Here is a 25632-nt window from a genome sequence, read left to right as displayed (position 1 = left end):
TAACACAGCCTACATGTATTATGTATATTCCAGCCTTTTTCTCAGAACCAAACTCCTCTTGGCCGTCCCATCGTACATAGGTCTGCATTACAGCAAGCATCAGGAGAAGCAGTGTACACAGATGATATGCCCAAAGTTGAAGGTAAGGTGATGGCAGTAATATTTGAGACAGAGAACAGTTTCAGGTCACTTTCTACTTAGGGCTCATATTGAAATACCCTACCACGTTTTCACACAGAAAGAAGGCAGGATTCCCTCGCTAAGCTGCGCCTTAGGAAAGCTTCGGTCAGGAAAGCGCTCCTAATTTAAGTCAGTGAAGGATTTTAACAAAAGAAGGCTAGCACAGGAAAGCTGCAGGATGGCGCACCCCTTCCTGTGTAAGGGAATTTCAAAAAGAGCCCTTATAAGCTCCTCTTAAAGACTGCTCTAGAGCACATTGTATGTTAGACTGGCCCACAGGCTCGTTTCGGTTCCATCTCTGGATAATGTAACAATAAATAATTACATAATGCCCTATGGAAAAAATGCCAAAGTCCTGTAACCCTCCCCCTTAGTTGTCTCAATGCCAAAAACCCATTCCTCTTCATCCACAAATCAACGCCACTGATTACACACACAGTCAACCATGTAGCAATATAGAAACATACTCGTATTATTAGTGAACGCGAAAGTCCATTGAGCGCTGATTCCTCGACTGGTCCAATCTGTTTGAGATCTCCCTTCCAAATAATCGTTCAACAAAGCCTGGTGATTCCGATGTCAATTACGAAAGCCCCGCCCCAGTTTCAATTCAAATATGGTAGCACAAAGCTATGCCACAGGATGTGACGCAAGATCGGATGGGACACTTGTCAACAACTCAGAGGTATTGAGCTCAACTGGCACGCGTCTGATAGACCCATGTACGCCCAATAATAAATGGCAACCACTCGACTCGGACTTAGGCCTATATATTGTCCATATTGCGTATATTATTGCGTGCGGTTTGCAAATGTTTGCACATTATTTAGCTAGGAAGCCTCTTCAAATATCCCCACGCTGCCAAGCTGCGTTGATTGGTTGGATACAATATTGTTGTTTTAGTCGCTTACACAAACATTAATGTAGTGAAAACATGGACATGTTATATAGAAAGATCGTGTGACCCAGGGTCGGTAAAAGTGAATTCCCACAAAGTACTGGGAACTGGAAGGCGTATTGCCTACAGATTGGAAGGGTCTGTGTATTGGGTTGAATTTTAATGTTATATAGTCTACAGTACTACATGTAATTGTTATCCATGGACCCGAGGGACGGTCTAATTGTATGTTGGAGTCCTCCTTAATTGTGCATATAGGTCTGCATTACAGGAAATATCAGGAGAATAAGTCTTTACAAATGATATGTCCAAAGTTGATGGTAAGGTGTATGGCAGTAATACAGGGATAGGGGCCCAACTATAGATCGACCTCAATGTTTATCAACAAAGGCAAGGGACCGGTATATCGATATGCTTGAATGAACCCTATGCAACCACTACCCTGTTTAATAGCCTTATTGTGATGTGGCAGGAGTTTTAATAACACGAGCCCTGAACAAAATATGATACGCATGCATACTGCCAGGCAAAAAACAATGCCAGGCATTGACGTCAGAAGTCAACTCATCTATAAAGATCACAGTCTAGTAGATTCTTCAGACCACAGTGTAGGGGTCCTCCTTGTGCATGGGTCTGAATTAATGCAAGAGTCACAAAAAGCTGTGTATTGTGACCTTTCTGTATCAAGTTATATGCAAATTAGCATAAGAATTGTAAAACATTGTCCAAAGTATATCGACCTTGTTGCCAAAATGTGGCGAATTTCACAAGGAAGACTGGAATTCATGTTAGTTTTGTAAATCAACCTTTCTGTCTCAAGTTATATGCAAATGAGCTAATTAGCATAAAAAATGTCCGGCGGCTTGCATCCAGATTCTATTGACTCTAGTTCATTTCTGTTTTTCTATGATCAGGTGAGCTTCATGTGGCTCTAGTGCTTACAACTCGAGGAAGGGCCAAAGTCTTGTAAGTATGACTGACGACACAATCGGCCAAACAGAGCAAAGACACTTATTGTACCTTTGAAAATCTTCCAAAATTACTATATGCTACTAATCTCAATTTTTTGCTATAGACGAATCCAACGAGCCAAGTGGACAAAATTCATTAGGTCATTACTGCATATATATTTATATTGGAAGATCACACCAAGACCAAATCAAATGTGCCGCAGACGACAAACATTTGCATTTTTCTTTCTTTTACTGTCACATTGTGAAGTGCCAAATAGTGGAAGTGTTAGTTCAATACCTTTCTCTGTGATGACTCATGTTGATTTTGGCTGAGTATGTTGTATTTTCACTCAAAAGGGTATGTGATTCCGCTTGATTCATTGTGCACCAATTTGACCCCCTAGCTTATTGAATAAATCCTGTGGTTTTCCGATCTTGAATTGAAAAGGGAGCATGTGTGGCCGAGTGGATAAGGCGGCCGACTCATAATCCATAGGTTGCTTGAGTTCGAGCCCGCTTGTGTTAGCGTGTTGTGTCCTTGGGCAAGGCACTTTATCCTCATTGCCTACTGGGGGATGGGGTTGGGTTGGATTGGATGTTTGTATAGTTGTTTGTTTCAATGTTGCAATATTGGCGCTGATTGAGCTGCTGCCTGCAAATTGCATTGTGTCTGTTTAGTTGTGTTTAATGTACAATTCTAGCAATTTGACCTGCAGGTCACCTTTAGAGTTTGAAATAAAACCTTCCTCTTTTTTAAAAGGCCTATTGAGATAGTGATCCGAATGCTTGTTTGTTGTATTTTATTTTGGTTAGTGATGCTGATCGATTTGATTTTTGAACAGATCTGTGGATACCAGTGAGGCTTTGGCAATAGAGGGAGTAGTAGCATACGTATCAGCAGCAGATGTTCCTGGAAACAATGTGACATCAGATGGGGAGGAGGTCTTTGTTACTGAACAGGTGGGTTCATTGGATCAAAAAACAAATCAAATCAAATTCTGCTCTAACTGTGGCTTGTTTATAAAAGGTGAGGCGGATGAACCATGATAAAGACCTTGTTACAGTCAGTTCCGATCAGGGTAATGCCCAATTGTTGGCTACACTTGCCTGTCCTGTAAAAGTGCCCAAATATCTATAGCACCCTCTTCACCATGTTTGATCCATATCAGTATTATCGCATCATTAGGCCACCTAAGATATCATAAATTGGTTTTTACCAGGTCAACTGTAAATGTTTGACTGAGTGAGACAGTGTGAGAGCTCATCTCGACACATAGAAGGGCCCCTGTCTGGGTTGCAAAAACTTGGATGTAGTAGCTAATGTTCCGGCACTCAACATGCTCATTGTGGAGCCATGGGGACATTGTCACAGACTGGCCATATAACAGATAATAAGATGTGACTTCTGACCAGTTTTACACTGAGGTGACTCAGTGACTAGACCCCATTATGTACAGTGACTCAAGTGACTTGACAGTTGACTCATTTCAAGCTAAAAATCAAACCAAATGACTTGATTCATGATCTACCTAGATGTTTTGTTTATTTTGTTTCTTGTTTTTCTATCTGTTGTTCAGGTGTACTCTGTAGGTCAAATTCATGGTGCCATAGTGGCCGCTACTCCGAGATTGCTCAACAAGCTGCCAAAAGGTCAAAGTTCAATATGAAGACCTACCTGCTATTGTGACTATTGAGGTATGTGATGCACACATGGTGATGCGCTCTCTTTTATCACTCTCACAAACACCCAGGGGCGTACCGGATCCACCGAGCCGGGCAGGTGAAAACATTTCCAAATCGCCCGCTGACCCAAAATGACTGGGACAGATGTGGGATAAGCGCACAAAAATTAAAATTAGGCAGCTCCATTTGAATTTCATACACCTTCTAAGAAAGACTCAACCTGAATCTGCCACTGAGGGAGGATGAGTTTCAAATGGAGCTGCCTGATGTGGTCATTACATTTGAAATTCATACACCCCCTGTGGAAGATATTTCCAAAATCTTCCACAGGGGGGAGTGTGGATATTAAATGGAATAGCCAAATTGTGGTCTAAAACTTGACCAAAGGAAGATGCACATGATAAGTAATCTATTTATTTAATAACTATGGTTCTTTTTTATCATTCTAGTAAAACATCTAAATATTATTTTGTATGCATAAAAACAATTTTCCTGATATAATTAAAGACAGAGATAAAAAGAATTTATCGCGTCTGACGTCATCTGTCAATCAAATTCGAGCATTTCTGGGTTTGTTTACAAGTGTCGTGATGATGACTTGCTGAACGCGGCGGTATAAGCGGGCACCTTATTGTTAATTTTGCACCTTCAAACATGCAAACCATCTCAAAAGTTAGGTCTTTATAGTAGGAAACTTTCTTTACTTAAAGGCACCATGTCAACAATGCCTAGAAAAGCTGCTTTTTGCCTTGTAAAAGTATGTAATTTATTGCCATTTGCTGCTATTCCTTTTCTCCGATCAGCACCAGATAGATCGGTCTTCCTTTTACGCGCTATTATCCTGTGTAAACCAATCAAGGATCATAATTGACTAGTGACATCAGATGCGATAAATTCTTTTTATCTCTGTCTTTAATTATAGGTCAGTCTGCAAAATGTCCAAAAACTCTCCCACAATGCATTGCAAATTTTAGTCTTGATTTGGATAAAAAAATACCATGCAAACTTTATTGTTCTTCTATGCAGGATGCTATGCAGCAAAACTCTTCCTATGGACCAGGCAAATTCCTCCACAAAGGCGACCCAGAGGGCGCTTTCAACGAGTGTCCCATAGTGTTTGAGGGCAGTCTTCGTACCCACTCTCAAGAGCATTTCTACCTGGAGCCGTCAGCATGTGTGATGAGGCCCTCAGGGGAAGTTAGCGAGATTGATGTGTATGTGGGTTTTCAGTACATTAAGAGGATACAGGTATGCTTGAACAGATTCATCAGGATTGGTAGAGTAAACTCAGTAGATAAGGTTCTTAGTATCTGATCCAGAATGTTCACTTACTTGTATGCGCTTCAACAACACCTGTTGTCTTTATCAACACTTGATGGGTAGTGAATTAAGTAAATGATGCTGTAATTTTTTCAATCTCTCAAATTTCATTCATTTTTGATAATCCCAATTTCGTTTTACCCTTGAGTGGCATCATACTGCAGCTAGCAAAATTCCCAACACATTTCATATGCTTTTATTGCTTTAATTAATGTATTCTATATGTTCTCAACTTAAGTGCTGTTTTTAAATTGTTTGTTATATGTGTGTGTATATTTATCAGGAAGAAATGGCTGGTACTCTTGGCATTGAACAGAATAAGATAACCTGCCATACAAAGCGAATTGGCGGAGGATTCGGTGGCAAATCTTGTAGATTTTTACACTACCTGGCATGTGCAGTGGCTGTAAAGAAGTAAGTACTAGTAACATAATGGGCTATTTCAGTTGAAATCCACACTACCCCTGTGGAAGATTTTGGAAATATCTTCCACAGGGGGAGTATGTTTTCAAATGCAATTGGTCAGAGTTAATCATTTTGAAAGCCATACTCCCCCTGTATTACGGCTTTACCTATATCTTTTACAACTGGAGTGAGTATTTCAAATGGAAGTTACCCAACTGTCTATTCTGTTTGAAACTCCTACTCCCTCTGTGGAAGACTTTATCTAAATCTTCCACAGGGGTAGTGTGGATTTGAAATGGAATAGCCCAATAGAAGCCGATAAAATAGATTACACCCAAAGGGAACAGACTCCAAATTTTCCCATGCATAATGCTATGGTAAATCTACCATATTGGTATGTCATACATAGGCCAAAATAGTGTACTTCTCAGCTTATCCAGGAAAAATCAACTGGCAACTCTACAGCAAGTGCTAGTATTGGATACAGCTAAGTCAAGAAGAAGCAACCAGCCAGTAAGTTGCGAAACGTCACTACTCATTGTGAGTACCTGGATTTTTTATGAGAACTCTAGTAATAATTCTCAGTGAAAGCTTGATGTTGAAGCAAAAATTTGTATCTTGAACCCTAAACGAACCAAGGGCTCTTTGGGGAGGGGAAGGAATGCAGAAAGAAAGAAAAAGCAACATCTTTTTCTTTGGTGCAGTTTTCAACCACTTATTTGCAAAGCTCCATTCTGATTGGTGATTAAAGTGAAGTTATCATGTACTTGACCAATCAGAGAGAATGTTAGATCGGCAGGTAGTGCTCAGGGGCTTAATACACAGCTTTTGGCTTAACCACTTACAGGCTCTGTTAACAAATCTATGCTACTACCAAAGGTGTAAAAAACTGAATTTTGTATGATTTTTTGAATAAGCAAATCACTGATTGAGCCTTTAGGGAGTACAGCTAAAATGTTTTGCTGAGCTCAGCCAAGCTTGGCTGCCTTCACTGACAGTTCAGCTTTGCCAGAGCCTTTGATACAAACAAGTGAACACAAACAGTATACAAAGTCTTCCAAGGAGCAGGATTATAAACACTGGTCGATGCCGCAACCATAATCAATTTCCTTTGTGTTCAGTAAGTAAATAATGACCCACTCATCAAATGCTCAAGTGGTCATTAAACAAGCATGTCCGGGGTCATTGTCTGCTGCACACCGACATCGCCTGGCTAATAATTATTTGGTGCAGCAGAGATACTAAAATAAATACCCAGGATCGATACACATGAATTGCTATGCATGATTTTGATATCAGGCGAAAATCTTCGGATACCGGGTAGAAAATGATGAATATCTCCCGTAAATGATTTCATCTCAAGAAACCAGATCTGGTCTCATACACTTGAAAATACGTGTTGAACAGATATGATAGTTGTTAGCTTGCGTCTTGAGAAAAGGCTGTGCGTCTTGAACTCAAAATCTGACCAAAATTCTAATTTTATATTGCGTTGGTCCTGTATGGACTACAGCGCGCAGGCTAATGCACTCACTACTCCAGTGGAGGCAGTATGACCATTGACCGCAATGTTGTATACAAGCTTACTCACACATCGAGAAATCAATTACCCCGGCTATTGTCAGTAGCCTTAGTCAGGTCACTTGGCTAATTATGCGTCTCATAAGGTCGGAGTAAAATGGCCATGCGTGGCTGTGGATTCAACCTACCATGGCGATTTCTACCATGAAGATATCGGGGCGATGACATTGGCTGCTGTCAATAGAAAGTCCATTAGATGCCAAGGGGCTTTCAATTCCTGCATGGTCATAAAATAGATAAGTTATATTTTTGGTCAATGGTGGTATCGGAGCGGTGTGTGTTAACCAGCGAAGCCCGCATCTTTTCTACAGGCTTTTACGGGTTTGGGCTAAAAGTCGGGTACCCTTTCGCTAGAATGCATTACCATGGTTACCGAAGGCAGCAAAGCTTGGCTGAGCCCAGTGAACCATTTCGGCTGTCCTCCCTTAATCAGACTGTATAATTATTGTCTCCACTTACAAATATTCATTTCCCATTGTTGTACATAGGACGAGAAGATCATTGAGGATGTGTTTGAATCGAAGTGAAGATATGCGTCTGACAGGACACAGGGAATCGAACCTGGCTCAGTACAAAGTAGGATGCGATGATACAGGGAAAATCAAGGCGCTGGACTTGACTGTCAACTCTAATTGTGGCATTCCGGATAGTGTTGCATCTGGGGTAAGACTTGGGAAGTGGGGGAGGAGGGTAGTGAGCTAGTGGTTAACATGTTGGGGGCATGGGGGCATGTGTGGTGGGGTGCATCAATGTTTGCCTGTGAACGAGAACACACACAGGACTTTTCACATTTAAAACGTGGACCTACCTGCAAAAGAGCACCGTCCTCAGTTCACAGAGATCTGCAGTAGATCGCAGTGCAAATGCATGCCAATTGCATTTTACTGATGATGTAATTTTGTGAATTGATAATACCAACCTCTGAGGTAGGTTGCTACTGTGTATCATACACAGCTCACAAAATTCCGCCATCTTGGTCCTCGATATGTCAAATAACATCATTTCAGACGTCCTTGTTTTCATAGCAATACAGTTCAATATGGGCAACTTAGTATTTGGATATATGAGGTTATGGAATCTGAGCCCTGCTACATATTGGTTGTAGCCCCTACTTTTTCTAGAAATCCTGTTTGTTTGTAGTTATAACTTTTGGCAAAACAGTAACTAAAATGATTCCAACTTTCCAAGATATTTGAATTAGGGCTAGGTTTTAGGCAGTGCTGTTAACTCTCATGCATCTAGTGTGAGACTCGTGCATTCAGGCACTTTCTCATGCTTTCACGCCAAGGTAGTAAAATCTCACATCAATGTAGTAAATCTCATGCCAAGAGCTGCCAAAGTAGTAAAATCTTATGCATCGTAAAAATAACCAATAATACTTAATAGTGTAAAAATGGTACACCAAATATCTTCATTAGGACTTTCATTTTAGACATTTTTCCACGGCTGAGGGGTACATCCCTCAGTAGAGGTACTATTACTGAACCTAGACTACTTTTTTGTACATTACAACGCATACATGTACAGCCTGTTCAGTAGTATGTCCCTCTATAACAATACATGCACTGTCCTGAGTAAAACTTAGTATCAACACGTCTGCCAATAGCCTCAGATTGAGCATGTTATGTCCCTCAGACACCCTCCTGCAAGCGCGACAGGCAGCGCTGATGCAACGAAAACACACTTTTAATAAACTTTATGATTTTAGACAATATCTCAGGCCAAGAGATTCCAAAAAGTTGACAGCCCTGTTTTAGGGTTAGGATAATGCTTAAGTTTTAGGGTCAGATTAGGGCTAGATTCTATATTAAATTATATATTAAATTATGCTGGGGTACACGATAACTCAATAAATACAGCATCTAATAGGTAAGCAATTATGCTCATCATAAAAAGCATGATCGACTCAAGAAACCATTTTCTCATTTTTTATATTTTTGTCTATTTCCGATTTTAGGCATCATATTGTGCAAATAGGCATTTGTGAATTTTAAAAAGTTCACTTTGATGCCTTATATGGTCAATATCTCAAAAAATAAGGCCAATATCAAAAAACTAAACAAACGGTTTTGGAATGGTGCTTCAAGATTAAGAAAAAACAAAACAAAAATATTTGGAAAGAGTGTTTTTTTGTTATGATGTACCGAACAAAAATTGACAAAAAATCACTTCTTTGTGATTTTCTTCATAATTTTTGTTTTTACACCAAATCTGTATTTATATTGAGATTCATTGATGTCTTGCCTTTATAAAAATGTATACTTTTATATGTCTTGCGTGAATAATTACAAAGTTATTGCACTTTTACTACATGCATGTCTGAGAGTACACAGCCACCTTAAGCCTTATTCCTAGCCCTAAACAATCATAACCTAAAACCTAACCATAACTTTAATCCTAACATTTATACCCTAACCCTGTCCTAACCCTAACAGTAACATTAACCCTAAATGCTAACCCTAACCTTATCCCTAGCCCTAATCCTAACATAAAATACCCTAAACCCTAACTTTCAATTAGCTCTTTTTGGACAAATGGCTTTTCAGACTAATGGGCTAGTTTTACAATTTCTAATATATTTAATTACGATTTTGAATTATTCAGCTGTTAGCGGAACTGCTATTCATCGTAGACAATGTGTACTCCATTGACAACATGCGAGTGAAGGGTATCATGTACAAGACCAACCTCCCAGCCATCTCACCAATGAGGGCGTTTGCTTCCATTGAAAACATGTACCTGATTGAGAGTATTGTATCTGATGTGGCTGTCAAATGTGGATTGCCACAGGTCCAGGTGAGTGTATTAACGAAAGAGCACTATATACAAATTTAAAAAGCGCAGTTATTTAGGCCTATAGCAGGATATTTTAGCAGTATTAATTTTCACAATTTTAAAAATTGCAAAAATGTTTTAAATTTCGAAAATTTTTGAGCGGTATTAAATTTTGCAACATTAAAAATGTTCTGAACACTGTGTGATAGCTTCAGACCTCTTGGCCTTTTGAGCATCTCCTCATTCAAATTTTGTGTCTTTATATTTTGTATGTTTGATTTGAATGATGTATGTATGCTTCAAACAGGTGCGAGAAACCAACATGCACACAGAAGACATACCATTGACATATTTTGGTCTACCAATCGAAGATTTTGACAATTTCCGGACCTGCTGGCAAGAATGCAAGGAGAGGAGTGAATATGTTGTACGTCGCAGGGAGGTAGACGCCTATAACAGGTAATAAGGTCATGGTCACTCCCTGGCCCCCACACTCTGTGTGTCCGCTGGGAGCTACTCCTTATTCCAGAAAAATACAGCACTAATATTTTGGGATTAAAAAAATATTATCAAGTTCTGGCAAATGAAATATAGCTCAATCCTAATCCTTTAGTTAGTCCTTACTGGCAATAAAAGAAAAAAATTCAATATTTTACTAATTTCTTGAAAAAACAGCCAAAAACATGCATTTTCGGCATATTTTCTGACAATCGAGTCACAAAAATCAAAGACTCGGAACAAGTCTAAGCATTCAAAATCTTTAGTATATGCCAAAATTTTGCTATAATTTTCACTTTTTTTTGTTATCGGTTATCAGAATGAAACATGTCTTTTCCAAAAATTAGACTGCATAAACTGAAATTAGTCTTGGTACAAGTCTTTGGGCTTGATTGTCACAGCATACGAAAAACACCCTAAACACGCATGTTTTTGGCCCTTATTTCCAAAAATTGAGTAAATATTAAAATTTGACTTTTATTGCCAGTTAGGACTAACTAAAGGATTAGGATTTAGCTATGTTTCATTTGACAAAACAGGATAATATTTTTTTAATCCCAAAAAATTAGTTCTGTATTTTTCTGGAATAGGGAGTAGACATGCTCATGCAAAAAATGCAAAATGAGGTAATTTCTGATAAAGAATTTTAAAAGAATTTTAAAAGAGGGACCCCACCTAACTATCATACATGATGGTTGGCCAAGGTCAAAATTTTTTTATGGTGTTGGTCGAAAGGGCTTTGGGTGTAGATTGTAAAAATCCACTTTGCTCGCTCATATGTTACCCGTTGCCATGGTAACGACCCGAAATGTATTTTAGGTGATTTTAGCTCATTTCAGGCTGAAAATGCTGAAATTTGCCTAATAAAGAATGGGCCATAGCTCCATTATTCGAGAAGATAGAAAAAATTTGATTAGATCCTTACAATGGACCATCTTTCTACTTTCCAACAAAAAATAAAAATTATTCATGAGGTGTTCGATTGTATCTCTTTTTGACCTGGCAACACTTAAAGTTTTGCCATTTTGAAAAAGTGGCAATTTTGACCTATTTTTGAGGTGCAAAAAACTATTGGCCATGACTCCCAGAATATTGTAATTGTGGTTGTGAACAAACCAGACCATGCCCCATTCAAAATTGATATAAATGGCTTGGGGGATTATATTAGTAAAGCGGAGTGTTGCCAGAAAATAACACATTTATTAAAAAATGCTAAATTTGACATGGAGTGTTTTTCCCCTGTATTTAAGTAATACTAAACATATTTTTTATGCTTGTGCATCATGTTATCTAACAATTTAATGTTTTTGATCAAGATATTAAATATTAAACAAATTCAATTTCTATTTTGATATTTAAAGTGTTGCCAGTATTCAAAAACTGTGTTTAGAGGTATGTTAGTCAAATAACTACATGTAGTAATTGGCACATATTTAAAAGTCTAAAACCAAATGATAAAGTATAAGCACTTGGACTATACGTTTGAATATTGACGTAGCAGGCCTTACGTCATTCAACAATAAGCTATGGCAACTGCAGTGTTGCCATAAAATAATCAAATTTGGTCACATTTTTAAGTTGGTACCCCATTGGAGCACATTTGGAAATTTGGTTGAAATCACCTCCTTTTGCACCTTTTTGGTTATATCTCAAATGTAGTTCAAGAAAAGTATATGCAAACCCATACATTTCTGGACATCTTATGCTTCAAAGATGGCCATTACATTAGTTAGCATTTGAATAATTATACAGGGTGATCGATAGGTAATATAGGTTGTAACAAAGTAATTTCACACAAGAAGTTGAATAGTATTATGCCAATCTCATCATTTCCTAGTAACTATAATTCGTTGGTTTTTTTAAAAGAAAGTACACAGTTTGCCCTTTCTAAAACTACAACATTTATGTCAATTACTTATCTGTACAATCACTATATTACAGGGTGTGCAAAAAAGCGAACATAAGCTGCATATACTAGTCTGAAAACAGAATGATTTCATATGACATGAAACTACTAAAATGATTGCTTATTTTACAGGGTGTGCCAAATTTTACCGTAGACTGAGTGAAATGCTATTCTTGAGTGGCCAAATTCCCAGCAGAAATAGTGACAGTTAAATCTACCACTTGAAATCTTATTATTGCATTGTTTATTGTATTCAAGTCAATTCCATAGATTTCATGTGTATTACAAATGAATAGAACATATAGGGCGTGTCAAAATTATTTTACTAACTAAATATAGCATGCATGTTAGGGACGACATGTTAGCAGGGCCGTGTTACCATTGGGCCAGAGGGGTCCCAAAATTGCCCTGTGTTTCTTCTCCTTAGCCCACAACAGCATGTTTGGGACCAAAATATGGCAAAATTTTGCCCACTTCGCGCATATCATACTAGCTTCACATAGCAAATTTCACCTTCATTTTGGTCTAAAATGGTCCGAAATTAAAAATTAATTTCGCGCGCAAATGTTCTAGTAAGATCGGAACAAAATATGCTTATCTTCCTCTAATTTGCAATGCTTCTGCCACTACTGTCGCGTCGATTTGATAGAAGGCACCCAATTTGTAACCCAAACTGACCTCTTGCGTGCAGCACATGCCTTCTTCACGGTGTGTTTGGGGACTCCAAATTTTAGCCAGACCAAGGTAAATTCGGCCCTGCCTTTTAGCAGCTACTTAATCTGTGCTTATTTCATTTTATCTTTTGCTTGGGGCCCTTGAACCCCGGGGCCTATGGATTTGGTCCACCATGTCCCCCGCTTTACGTCCCTGGTACAAAGCATGTCAAGTACACTTTTATATATTCTAGGATAATTGTAAGAATTACAGAGAATTATTTTTTCGTTTTTAAATTACACTATTTTTATTCCAGTTTTATTACTTCAAACATACGCTACATTGAAGAAATGCATTAACCGCATAGCTTCTTCCATGCTCGGACTAATTAGGAGTATTAAGTGACTGCTATAATTAATTTAAGTCCCTGATTAATGGAAACGGTTGTGACTCTTTTGAAGAAATTAATATTATTTTCCCCATATGCTCCCCCCCCCCCCAAATATGCTCCCCTCCCTCTGAACATATCCTGGTTACGCTACTGTATCAGCTGGACAAAGGTGGGATAGAGGGCAATGATACATTGATAATCATGTTAGTTTGTTACTCTTATTTTCTCTTATGTTCATGATATTCGCAATTTAATTCCTTTGTTTTCTTCTTTGTTGCATGATTTTGCCAGTTAGATTTTCAATAGGCCTATATTTCAAGGGTTCGATTTAGCATTAATTTTAGGCTGCAGTTTCTTGCTTATTTTATCTTCAATATTTTCTCAATATATATGCATGCCAGCGCCATCCGCACTACGGTGTTTTGATGTTTTCAGATTATTGGTTTATTCCTTTTAATATATGTTTCCTAATGTTCATTTGAACTTGTTTTTCTTCAAAGTTGAAATGTTTCTACCGTTTTGTTTTTCATTTAAGAGAAAAGAAGTGTTTAAAAGAAGTGTTTAAAATTTATTGGGAAATGTTTATATAGCATGTGCTGTGTTTCAACCAAATATACTCACATTATTTAAACATAAATATATAGAGAGCCAATAAAATACAGCGTAAAGTCGAATGATGCAAATCATGATTGGGCAATTTTGATGCTTTTCACCTTTGGACAATTCTTTGTTCAATAGAGGCATCAAAAATAAAGCTATGTGGTTATGCACCGACTAAAAAGCGGGGTCAACATTTTGTTCTGTTTGCAGTAAGCGTAGCTAAGGGTGGGGACAGGGAGAAGAGTGCCCCCCTGACGAAAATGAAAGAAAAAAAATTAAAGAGAAGTGAGAGAGCAAGAAAGAAAAGGAAAAAGAAAGAAAAGAAAAGAAACGGCGCAAGGAGCACGTTTTCACGGGTGTTTTCCACCAAAATTCACCCCTACCATGAGCATGTTAAATAACTCTTGTTAGGAGAAATAGGGCAGACAAATTCATATTATTTGTAATGTTTGCAATGCAGAAGAGCTCAGAAGTGTGTCTTTTTTCTGTTAACACAGGTCGTGAATATAGTACATTAAAACATAATACACTTTGTTTAGAATTGAATTCTCAAATTCCCAAAAATCAGGGTATAACAATGTAGTCTGTAGAAAGAAAGTACTAAATTTGCTTATTTTATGGCAACACCTGCAGTTGCCATAGCTTATTGTTGAATGAGTTGAAAGGCCTGCTACATCAATATTCAGAAGTATAATCCAAGTGATTATACTTTTATCATTTGGTTTTAGACTTTTAAATATGTGCCAATTACTAGTCATTTGACTAAAATACCTTAAAATGCAGTTTTGAATACTGGCAACACTTTAAATATCAAAATAGAAATTGAGTTTGTTTAATATTTAATATCTAAATCCAAAACATTCAATTGTGAGATAACATGATGCACAAACATAATAAATATGTTCAGTATTACTTAAATACCGGGGAAAAACACTCCCAGTCAAATTTAGCCCTTTTCAACAAATGTGTTATTTTCTGGCAACACTACGCTTTACTGATATAAACCCCCAAGCAATTTATATCAATTTTGAATGGGGCATGGTCTGGTTTGTTCACAACCACAATTACAATATTCTGGGAGTCATGGCCAATAGTTTTTTTGCACCTCAAAAATAGGTCAAAATTGCCACTTTTTCAAAATGGCAAAACTTTAAGTGTTGCCAGGTCAAAAAGAGATACAATCGAACACCTCATGAATAATTTTTATTTTTTGTTGGAAAGTAGAAAGATGGTCCATTGTAAGGATCTAATCAAATTTTTTCTATCTTCTCGAATAATGGAGCTATGGCCCATTCTTTATTAGGCAAATTTCAGCATTTTCAGCCTGAAATGAGCTAAAATCACCTAAAATACATTTCGGGTCGTTACCATGGCAACGGGTAACATATGAGCGAGCAAAGTGGATTTTTACAATCTACACCCAAAGCCCTTTCGACCAACACCATAAAAAAATTTTGACCTTGGCCAACCATGTATGATAGTTAGGTGGGGAAAATGCAAAATGTGACACAATATGGTCCATGGGGGCCAAAGGCAACAAATTTGAAACTGAGATAAAAATATGGAGTAAAAATAATAAAATACATATCAAAAAACTTCCCAACTTTAAAACCAAGTATGCTAGACCTTTGGTGTTTGCAGTTAATGATAGCCTATTGTATGTTTAATGTAATAATTACAGTAACTTAATTTTCAAAAATGCTTCATTTGACCCCCATGGGCCAGATCTATAGTTTTATAGTTTACCAAATTGTTTTATTCTATTATGTTCTATATTGTCCAAAAATGTAATAATCTGAATGTGCACAAATTTGAGGGTGTTCTGCAGCGGCAAATCACTGACTATTTTTAATTCAACGTGCAATTTTCTTTCCTTTGCAGTCAGAATCGTTGGAGGAAGAGAGGTCTTGCAATCCATCCACTCAAATTCAATACCGGAGCCTATCCAATCCATTTCCACCAGGTAGGAAGAAGCTTATCTTTTGATGGAAATTTTCTGCTGTCATTCACTCTAGCTGCTAAATATTTGAGCCAATCCAATATTGCACAGGTCTGCCATCTTGCTTCCAAAACAAGGTTCTGTGTGCAAACACATGTGCAAAAGTGCATGTTTCTTTTTTGTGTTTTAATTTTGCACGCACATTTAATAAGGCACCAAAGTCGTTTTCTCATGGCATTTATATATAGTGATTAATGATTGCCGGGATGAATGTGTTTGAAAGACATACTTGAACAATGTACACACTATGCACAATGTATCTTATTTTGAGATGTCCAACTACGCGAAGAGTCAATTGTAGTCAATTAAATAACTTAGATCAGTCAGGTATGCATGCATACATGTAGGTGAAACATATAGCTCATTTCAAATTCTCCCAGACAAAACATTTTATTGCAAATCTTTCAAGCAGAGTACTTGTGCAATAAGGTATGCCACTCCTTTCTGACCCTGGGTTTCTGACACTTAATTCTGTTGAGAACAGTGCATCATACACAGAATAAAGCCAAGTTGGATGGTGTATCTGATTGTGCATTGAAATCCATAGCCCTGTGTGGAAGACATGACCTTAATCTTCCACACAGGGGGTGTATATTTCAAATAGAGTCAGTCATTCAGGTAACCCTATTTGATAATCCACACTCCCTCTGTGGAATATTAATGTCAAGTCTTCCATAGGGGTGTATGGATTTCAACTGGAATTGCCCATTGTTGAGTGTATTTATGCATTATTCAGCTCTATTGTTCTTAAGTTTCAAAACAATCAAAGTATATATGTGAATACATATAGTATGTGTTTTCTTATCACACAAATTTAGGCTTCTGCCCTTGTGAACGCATACATAGATGGATCCATTCTAATCCACATTGGTGGTGCAGAGTGTGGTCAGGGGAATACATGAACATGTGTTTGTTTTCTTATTACCCATATTTAGGCTGGTGCCCTAGTGAATGCATACATAGATGGATCCATTCTGATCCACATCGGTGGTGCAGAGTGTGGTCAGGGTCTCTTCACTAAGATGATACAGATAGCCAGTCGTGTGCTGGGAGTGTCGGTAGATCACATTCACATTAAGGAGACCAACACAGACATCACACCAAATCCAACGGATACAGCGGCTAGCAGTACTAGTGATATATTTGGAATGGCAGTGAAGGTAAGGCTAAAGCTTACTAGACAGTAGGCTTCAATATAAAATGTCCCAAGTTTTGAGATATTTTCTAAAAGATATCTTAAGAACCTCTGAACCAATACTAGGCTTGTCTGTACTCATTTTAGTGCATTTTTTTGCTGATTCCAAATATAGAAATGCAAATTTAAGTTTCTGAAATATTTGAATTTTTAAAACAAATTTGAAACTTGTCATCTGCAGTTGACACCTGCATGGGATAGTTACGACAAATGTTCCCAACAAGTAGTTGTTGTGATCCCATTGGGGTACGTTATGAGCTCAACACCAGAAATTTTAAGAAGAATAAAATGCTTTATAGTTCATCAGCTGAAAATACATAAAGCAAATAAGGTCATCAGTGACCTTTGCCACTTGAATATGTGCTTAATTAAAGTCGTCATAATGTATATAATTATGATCTTTTAAATGATTTTTTTTTCAAACCTGTTATTTTGGCATATTTGTAATATTTATTACGCACATCTAATTGGAATCAGCTTAATTTGTTGTGTTGTAGCTATAGGACAATGGAAGAAATTTTAAGTCATGTCTTAAAACGACATTCAAAAATCCCCCATATAGCTCTACAGTTAAGGTATCTGGAATGAGCGTTTCAACAGTATTTTTTGTGGGACATGAGAGCACATCAGACATATCGAATTGCATTCTGAATACGAAGAATGTCTGATATCAAATAATTTTCATTTTTGAAATTCACGATATAATACAAATTTTATGACAAATTATTAAAATTTGATATTTTTCACATTTTGATATATAACAGTCCTCGAAGTAAATTTTATAAATCTAATGATATATTCTTAAAGTGTATGTGGCTGGGAGGAAAAGCTGACGATCAATTGAAAATTTTGACCCTTCATATTGAAGACCTAAAAGACCTAATTTTTTTTGGTGTTTTGGGAAAAAAATCCATATCTTCAATACGAAAGGTCAAAATTTTCAATTAATCGTCGACTTTTCATCCCACCTACATACACTTTAAGTATAAATCATCAGATTTATAAAGTTTACTTCAAGTACTGTTAAATATCAAAAATATCATTTTTAATCATTTGCCATAAAATGTGTATTACATTGTGAATTTCAAAAAAAATCTAAATTATTTGATATCAGAAGGACATTCTTCGTATTCAGAATGCAATCGATATGTCTGATGTGCTCTAATGTCCCACAATAAATACTGTCCAAACGCTCATACCCCATCCCTTAAGTGGCTATTTAAAAATGGCTTTAATGGAACAAAACACAGTAGTTTTGACTTGGGGGTTATGTGAGGTGTGACATTCAAGAAATAAGGTTACATTCTAAAGAGAAAATAAAATGACATAGACTGTAGCTTAGCATTTACTTCTCCTTGCATAAAATAAAATAAAAACCTTGCTTACAAACACACCCCAACATCAGTCAATACACAATATTTTGTCTTTTGTTTTTTAATTTATTTACTCTCATCAGGAGTAATTAATCTTACAAAAGATTCAATATGTATGGTTTTTTTTACAGGAAGCTTGCAAGATTTTGATAGAAAGACTCAAGCCTTACAAGGATGCTAAACCAGAGGGGACTTTCGCAGATTGGGTAAGCATATATACACAAGCTACCTTGTTTTACAGGGATTCTGCAAAAGGGATGAATCGCTGTAATGCATCCCTGTAAATGCATATCACTTGTTGAGAAAGAAATTGGACGTGATAATTATAATGCACATGCGCTGAGTCCCATAAACGAAAGGGCCTTCATTAGGAGGCGGACCCCTTCCCTCCCTCTCTGAAACACAAGTGTGTAATGTTGAAAATTCCAACCCGAAAGATCAACTTTTAACTACTTTTTTACAAACATAATCCGGCTTACAACCCCTCCTAACAAAAGGTCTTTCATTTATAAGATGTCATCAAACTTTTGGCTTGTTCCCTAACAAGTATTAGATATTTCCACCCTGAACATGATTATCAGAATATTATTGTTTGTTTGTTTGTTTGTAGACCTCAGCAGCTCATTTGGATCGAGTCAATCTATCAGCTACAGGATTTTACAAGTAAGTAAGCATGTATAATGGAGGTTATCCACTTTACTCATGTGTGACTTCTAACAAAAGGCGCTGATTCCCATAGTATTCCTCATTCAAACCAATTCAATACACAACCTCAGAGTTACCTGGATGACTTTGGCGGGGTATTTTGAAGCAGTCATGGTTGCACATGCATGCATGACTTTTGAAAGTCCTAAACAAGGTATAGCAGTCGCTGATAGGATATGCAACTTATAGAACACAGAAAACCTCTATACTTTGATCGATTGACCCTGGTAGGAATCCCAGCACTGATACAACATGGCGCCTGGCTTGCCTTGCACAATGAGAAAGGAGCCTACATGTTTGGGTATAAGGCAATATTCTTGAAATGCAAACATAAATCATCAAAAAACATTATTTTAAGAATTATTTTTTATCAAAATCAAGGAACTGAAAGTGTTCAGTTTACACATTCCATGGAAATGTTTAATTTGTTTGTTCTAGCATTCTTCATTTCCACAAAATTATAGTTTGTCCTATGTAAATGATTCTCAATGCTATATACAGATATTATGTTCCAAAAATCCTAAACAAATTACACAATTTGACATAACTTTAGAAAATATTGGGATGATTTTTTGGTTTTTGAAGGGCAATATAAGGAAATAATAAAAAATCCAACATTGTGCCCTCGGCGCAGCTCGCATAATCCAAGGCCATAAAATATAATCCAATAACAACAACCATCAATAAGCAGTTTCCCATCCCTTCATACATTGTCCCTGATAGCAGTTATCTAATCTCTTACACAGAACTCCAGGTCTTGATTGGAGCTGGGAAACCAAGACTGGCCGTCCATACCCATATTCCACCTATGGTGTAGCATGTAGCGAGGTAGAGATTGACTGCCTCACCGGAGCTCATCATTTGATACAAACGGACATCGTCATGGATATTGGCAGGAGTATAAACCCAGCTATTGATATTGGACAGGTAAGCAATTATAGACGTCTGTTTAATCCACTAATAAGCACTACCTGCCGATCTAACATTGCCTCTGATTGGTCAATTACATGATATCTTCATTTTAATCACCAATCAGAATCGAGCTATGCAAATAATTCACCCCAATTGTTTTGTGTGGTGAAATTATTCTAACAATGTTGCTGATTGGTACAATTGATAATGAAAACTTAGTATTGACCAATAGGCAGGTAGTTCTCATGGAGTTAATAAGAGCAAAGTGTCTGAATAAGGAATCCTTATTTAGACAATTTTTCCAGATGGTAATAGCATTGAAGATTTCATATCTCTTGTAACCACTTGAAAACCTTTCATTACTCGTTGACTGCCGATAAAACGCCCAATAAAGACTTAGTCACCGGACCGCGCCGGCCAGTTAAAGTACATGCCCTATCACACCACTCCACACCATACATAAATTCTCCCAGTCACATTTCCCAAATATGAAATTAAAAAAAGTCAAATTTTAATTTACTTCTTTTAAAGTTTGGCACAGGCGGGGTTCGAACTCACGGCGCAACGCTTAGTACTCATGAGCCTAGCGCCTTAGACCACTCGTCCACTTGTCTTGTTGTTATTCATTTGAAACTTATTTAAAAATATAATCGCTACCACGTGACAAGCAAAGACAGAAAACGTATTATATTTTGGAATTTTATCATTAATGTGTATTATAATAGAGCTACCATTATTTATATTGTTGAATTCTCAAGCGCATCAGTTCGAATTGGGTTTTTATTCCTAAAGCCCGATACTGACTCCACCTGTACATTTTAATTTCATCGCGGGATGCTGAGATGTTTGAAAAGCATCGCAGCATCGCATACCGCTGCGAAGTGGAGTCCCGTAGGACCTAGTTTCATGCCCATATGGCAGTTTTTAGTCATTTGACCTCAAATGACCCCTTGGAGGGGGCCCGGGGTCGGATGACTTAACGAACATAAACTTATTCTTGCCAGGACAGAACTACACCCACCCACGAGTTTGAGCCCGTGAGGACCTCGACGGCCTCACATTAGCAGTCACAGACAAAACCTAAATCTATACAGAATATATCCATTACTCGTCTCGAAAGAGCTCAAAATAAATAACTTAGAAAATTTTCTTGATGTCCTTTAACATGTTTCCATAGTTAACCATCGTTAGCCATGGATATCTATGCTGTAGAACTGACCGGTGACTAAGTCCGATTTATTGGGACGTTTATCGACCATCAACGAGTAATGGTTACACACTTACACAAGGAATTAACTGTCAAAATAAGTGTCATAATAAGAGTCTGTATAAGGGTCTGAATTGATAGGACAGAGGCATATATTCCCCCATTCATCTTGGATTCCTTATTCAGACACTTTGCTCTTAGTCAGATATTTGGATTTACTAATGCCCATATTTCGAAATGCCCATATAATTGAGTTTTTCTAGTTGAGATCCATGATACACCTCCTATGGAAGACATGAACATAGTATCCCACAGTCCCACACATACATACATGGAATGTGGAATTCAAATAGAGGTACCCATCCAGGTAACCCTATTTGAAATCTACACTTCCTGTATGGGAGATTAAGGCCATGTCTATAGGAGATGTATGGATTTCAATAGCCAATTATACTATAATTTGGTTCACCCTAAGTTCGGTAGTGAAGTACATGCGTATATCGCTTGCCGCAGAATCGAATCACGCGCGTAAAGTTAAACGTGCTGAGTGTACATACACACATGCAGGGGCGGTTTGTCGGCATGCTTGCGGCAACAGATCAAGAGAACAGTGTAGCATGAACTTTTGGCTCCAAATAACTGCAATGATATGTTGATAGTATGTTATGGGAGGCCTAAACATTAAGCCAAAGTTGTCACGTAAGGCCAAAAAAATAACATGTTTGTTTCCTGTAGCAGGTCTAAAAAGTCAAATGCAAAATGTGTTTTTTGTTTTTATTTTTTTATCCGTGTCTGTGAAATGAAAATCCTGCAATTGTAATTTACAGTGTGTTTCTCTGACACCCCCCCTCCCACCCCCACACACAAAATCATGGGCCCTGTTTCTTCATATTCAAGAATATTCATGATCCCCTTTCAACCGGACCAAAAAGATGACATTACAACATAGGAAACTATTATAAAAACCATTGTTAAGCAATACAAAAAACTTTAAAATACCCATTGATCAAAGAAGTCATATAAATGAACTCGTTTCATCCGGGAGGGTTAAAATTATGTCTCATGCTTTTAAAAACATGATGTTATTTTGACCAACTTCAGGCTTCATTACAGACAGGGATCAGCTGCGTATTAAAATAGTTGTGTTTATAGGGCTTCATTGATCATTTGGTTTGTTCCCTAAATTAGAATGTACAATATGATTGACTGATCAGTTCATTATTCATTCATCTTGAATACAGATTGAGGGCGCTTTCATGATGGGCTACGGCTACTTTACCTTTGAAGAGCTGCAGTGGTCAGATGCTGGGAAACTAATCACTGATGGGACGTACAACTACAAGATACCGTGCGTGATGGATGTACCAGAGAAATTTAATGTGACGCTTTTACGTAACAGTCGGAATCTCAGAGCTGTCTATTCATCCAAAGTAAGTTAAATATTGAGCTATTCCAGTTGAAATTCATACCCCCAATGGAATACATGACCTTAATATCCCACACAGGGGGTGTAGAGTTCAAAGGGATTTGCCATTCAGGTAACCCCATTTGAAATTCACACTCCCTGTGTGGAAGATTAAGGGTATGTCTTCTATAGGGAGTGTATGGATTAATTCAACAGGTAAAGACCACTACAATGGGTTTTGATTGCTGAAATTCACACATGTCATATTATCTTTTGCATGGTTGTGAGGGTGACATTTATTCTTCCAGTTATTTTTTAGGGATTTACTGGAATATAAAAGTGCTATGCAGCCACGTTACATTAATTAAAACATTGAAATGAAGATGAGACGGATTGAATCACAGCAAAATTGTATTAGCTTTCAAGAGTTGTAACAGTGGTGTAGCCATGATTTTTTACGAAAGGGGAAGGGGGCCAAGCAACTTTAAAGGGAAATGTTGACGAAAATGAGCAAAATATCATGGCTGCCTGCATCCCACAGGGAGGGGGCAGGCAAGATGTTCCATGGAGGGGTGGAGAGAGGCAGCCCCCCCTCCTCGGCTATACCACTGAGTTGCAAATAACTGTATGGGTGTTATATATTTCTATTTTCTCGAACATTTCTCAAATATTGTCTCCAATGGAAAATGCCCAGTTTAATTACATGACCTAGCCACGAAATGCATGTAAAGTTTCAAGTTTGCAGTATTGAAACCCAGGACATCTCAAAACTACCAACTTGCGACTTTACGCTCATTTCGTGGTAGCAGTGAACATGTGATGTGATCAAGCTAAATGAGTCTGATGATGTCGATCAATATCAAAATTCAGGTTTCAATTTCATTACATGAGCTCAGTATTCTCAGAACTTTTATTTCGCTGAAAACCCATCATTATATGACTTAGGCAGTCAAGTTAGCTTGGCAGTCAAGTTAGTTCAATCGATAAGGCGTTCGACTATGGTGCGAGAGGTTGCCTGTTCGAACCCCCCCCCCCCCGCCGTGTTAAGTACACTCTTGTGTAAAAAATTAAGTTAGCTTGAAATTTCCTTGGACAAGGAACTTACCACTAATTTTCTAGTTGTAACCAGTACGAAACTCGGGGAGGTGATCCTGGCTGCAAAGGTATATTATGGAATGTCTAGGGTGTGCGCTTCTTAGCTGCAAGTGTTGTTGTTTAATGGTTTATTGAATGATGTGGGGCCGTAGTGGCCAGCGACAACCTGTAGAGTGTGCTGAAGCTTGTGGATCAACATCTAGAAGTTGTGCCTGTGTATAGCGCACTATAAATCACTGCACTTTTTAGGGTTCCAGAATTATTGGCTATGTATCAAAATCAGTATTCCCGACATCTGACTCGTTTTGTTTGATCACACATGCTTTCCTATCACCTATCATATCCATGCATCAGTGCCTTGATTTTCCTGTAATTTATTTTCAACCATTTATTTTTTCACCAGGGCCTGGGTGAGCCTGCAGTGTGCCTTGCCAATACAGTGTTCTTTGCAATCAAAGATGCCATTCAATCGGCTCGCAACGACGCAGGCCTGATGGGTACATTCGACATGGACACACCAGCGACACCGGAGAAGATCCGACTAGCGTGTGGTGACAGCGTGATAGACTTTGCCAACAAAACAATATAAACTCAGACTAGGGAAGACAAAATATGCATAGTGGTGACGGTGTGATAGGCTTTGCCAACAATACAATATAATGTTCATGAAGTTCATCTGTGCTGGTATAAATCACCCCCCCCCCATCTCTAAATAGAGGGACAAAATCTACCAACATTTGCAATGTGCTTCTTCATTTTGGCTTGTGTCATCCCAAGATTAAGCTCAATTTTGCCCTTTTTAGCATTAAAATGGCAAAATGTGACATGCTCCACACACATTTGTCCCAGTAAATGCAACGAGCTGCCCAGCCAGTTTGTTCCCTTGGAAATTTTGCCCTGTATGCCACACACAACATCGTGGTTTGTTTTTCTTTGTATCGATACGGAGTGTAAATTTAGACTTCATTAATTCATTACAACTGTCTTCCCAAAGCGATTCAGAAAAAGATGTTTGTACTTCCAGCGATGTTTGAGTTACCTGCAAAGAAGTCAAAGTTCAGCAGGATTCATTTGCCATTAGTCATTTATCCTACTTATCTTATCTTACATAATTATTATCATATTATCATTTATCTTATCTTACATTAGTCATTTATCTTATGGGTAGTCATTTATCTTACTTATAAGTTGCTTTACATCACAAATAGTGTAAACTATTCCTGTTTTCTGAATCCAAATTTAAAATTAAGCATACCTAAATTGGGAAAAACTAAGGTGAAAGTGAAGGTTTACCCAATTTACAACAAAAAAGGTATTATTATACAAATACAACATGTTTTGAGGGGAAGTAGTCAAAACTACTGGTCCTGAGGTGTTGGATGATTTGACTACTTCCCGACGCATCAGCGGAAGGAAGTAGGCAAATCATCCAACCCCGAGGGGCCAGTAGATTTGAATACTTCCGCAAAAGGGAACATGTTGTATTTGTTTTACTATACCTCATAAATATTTTCACTATCACGGTAAAATCGTAAACAAAAGTCAAAATAGGCTACACACCAGTCAACGTGCGGCCGGCATGGTATTAAATAAGCTTAATATTTCGCTTACCTGATTTTATTGGAGGATTTCTGTTCAATCACTCTACATTTTGACCTATATTATTCGAATGTTCTTTTTAACATTCCATAAATAACAATTTGTTTCATAAAACGTCAAATTCGCGTGTTATTATCCATCGGTAATCTCGGCAAAATAACTGCAGCAGCCGCCATTTTCACGATAAGCGCATCTGCAGAATCGCGTTTGTGTAGCATAATGCTACGTCTGAAGGAACGGTGACGCGCGGGGTCGAGACACCGTGTGGTAGTAGGGTGCGGAAGTTTTACTACTTCCC

The 25632-nt window shown here is 37.7% G+C and overlaps 1 protein-coding gene across 1 annotated transcript in view; it reads left to right on the top strand.

Annotated features, from left to right (window-relative positions):
- LOC140168668 (xanthine dehydrogenase/oxidase-like) overlaps positions 1-25140 on the top strand; it is a 47209-nt gene extending 22069 nt beyond the window's left edge. Inside the window, 17 exon segments of the mRNA XM_072192081.1 lie at positions 34-142; positions 1993-2044; positions 2874-2991; positions 3609-3679; positions 3681-3726; positions 4741-4962; positions 5318-5448; positions 7509-7683; positions 9625-9816; positions 10103-10254; positions 15726-15807; positions 16779-17003; positions 18543-18617; positions 19022-19074; positions 19863-20043; positions 22477-22665; positions 24139-25140. Of these exon segments, the coding sequence (XP_072048182.1) occupies positions 34-142; positions 1993-2044; positions 2874-2991; positions 3609-3679; positions 3681-3726; positions 4741-4962; positions 5318-5448; positions 7509-7683; positions 9625-9816; positions 10103-10254; positions 15726-15807; positions 16779-17003; positions 18543-18617; positions 19022-19074; positions 19863-20043; positions 22477-22665; positions 24139-24324 (2259 nt within the window). The 3' untranslated portion in view covers positions 24325-25140.
- Positions 25141-25632: the final 492 nt, after the last annotated feature.

The sequence above is a fragment of the Amphiura filiformis genome, chromosome 13 (assembly GCF_039555335.1).
Source record: "Amphiura filiformis chromosome 13, Afil_fr2py, whole genome shotgun sequence".
Lineage (NCBI taxonomy): Eukaryota > Metazoa > Echinodermata > Ophiuroidea > Amphilepidida > Amphiuridae > Amphiura > Amphiura filiformis.
The sequence above is the reverse complement of the archived record's forward strand: the minus strand, read 5'-3'. Positions and strand labels throughout refer to the sequence as shown.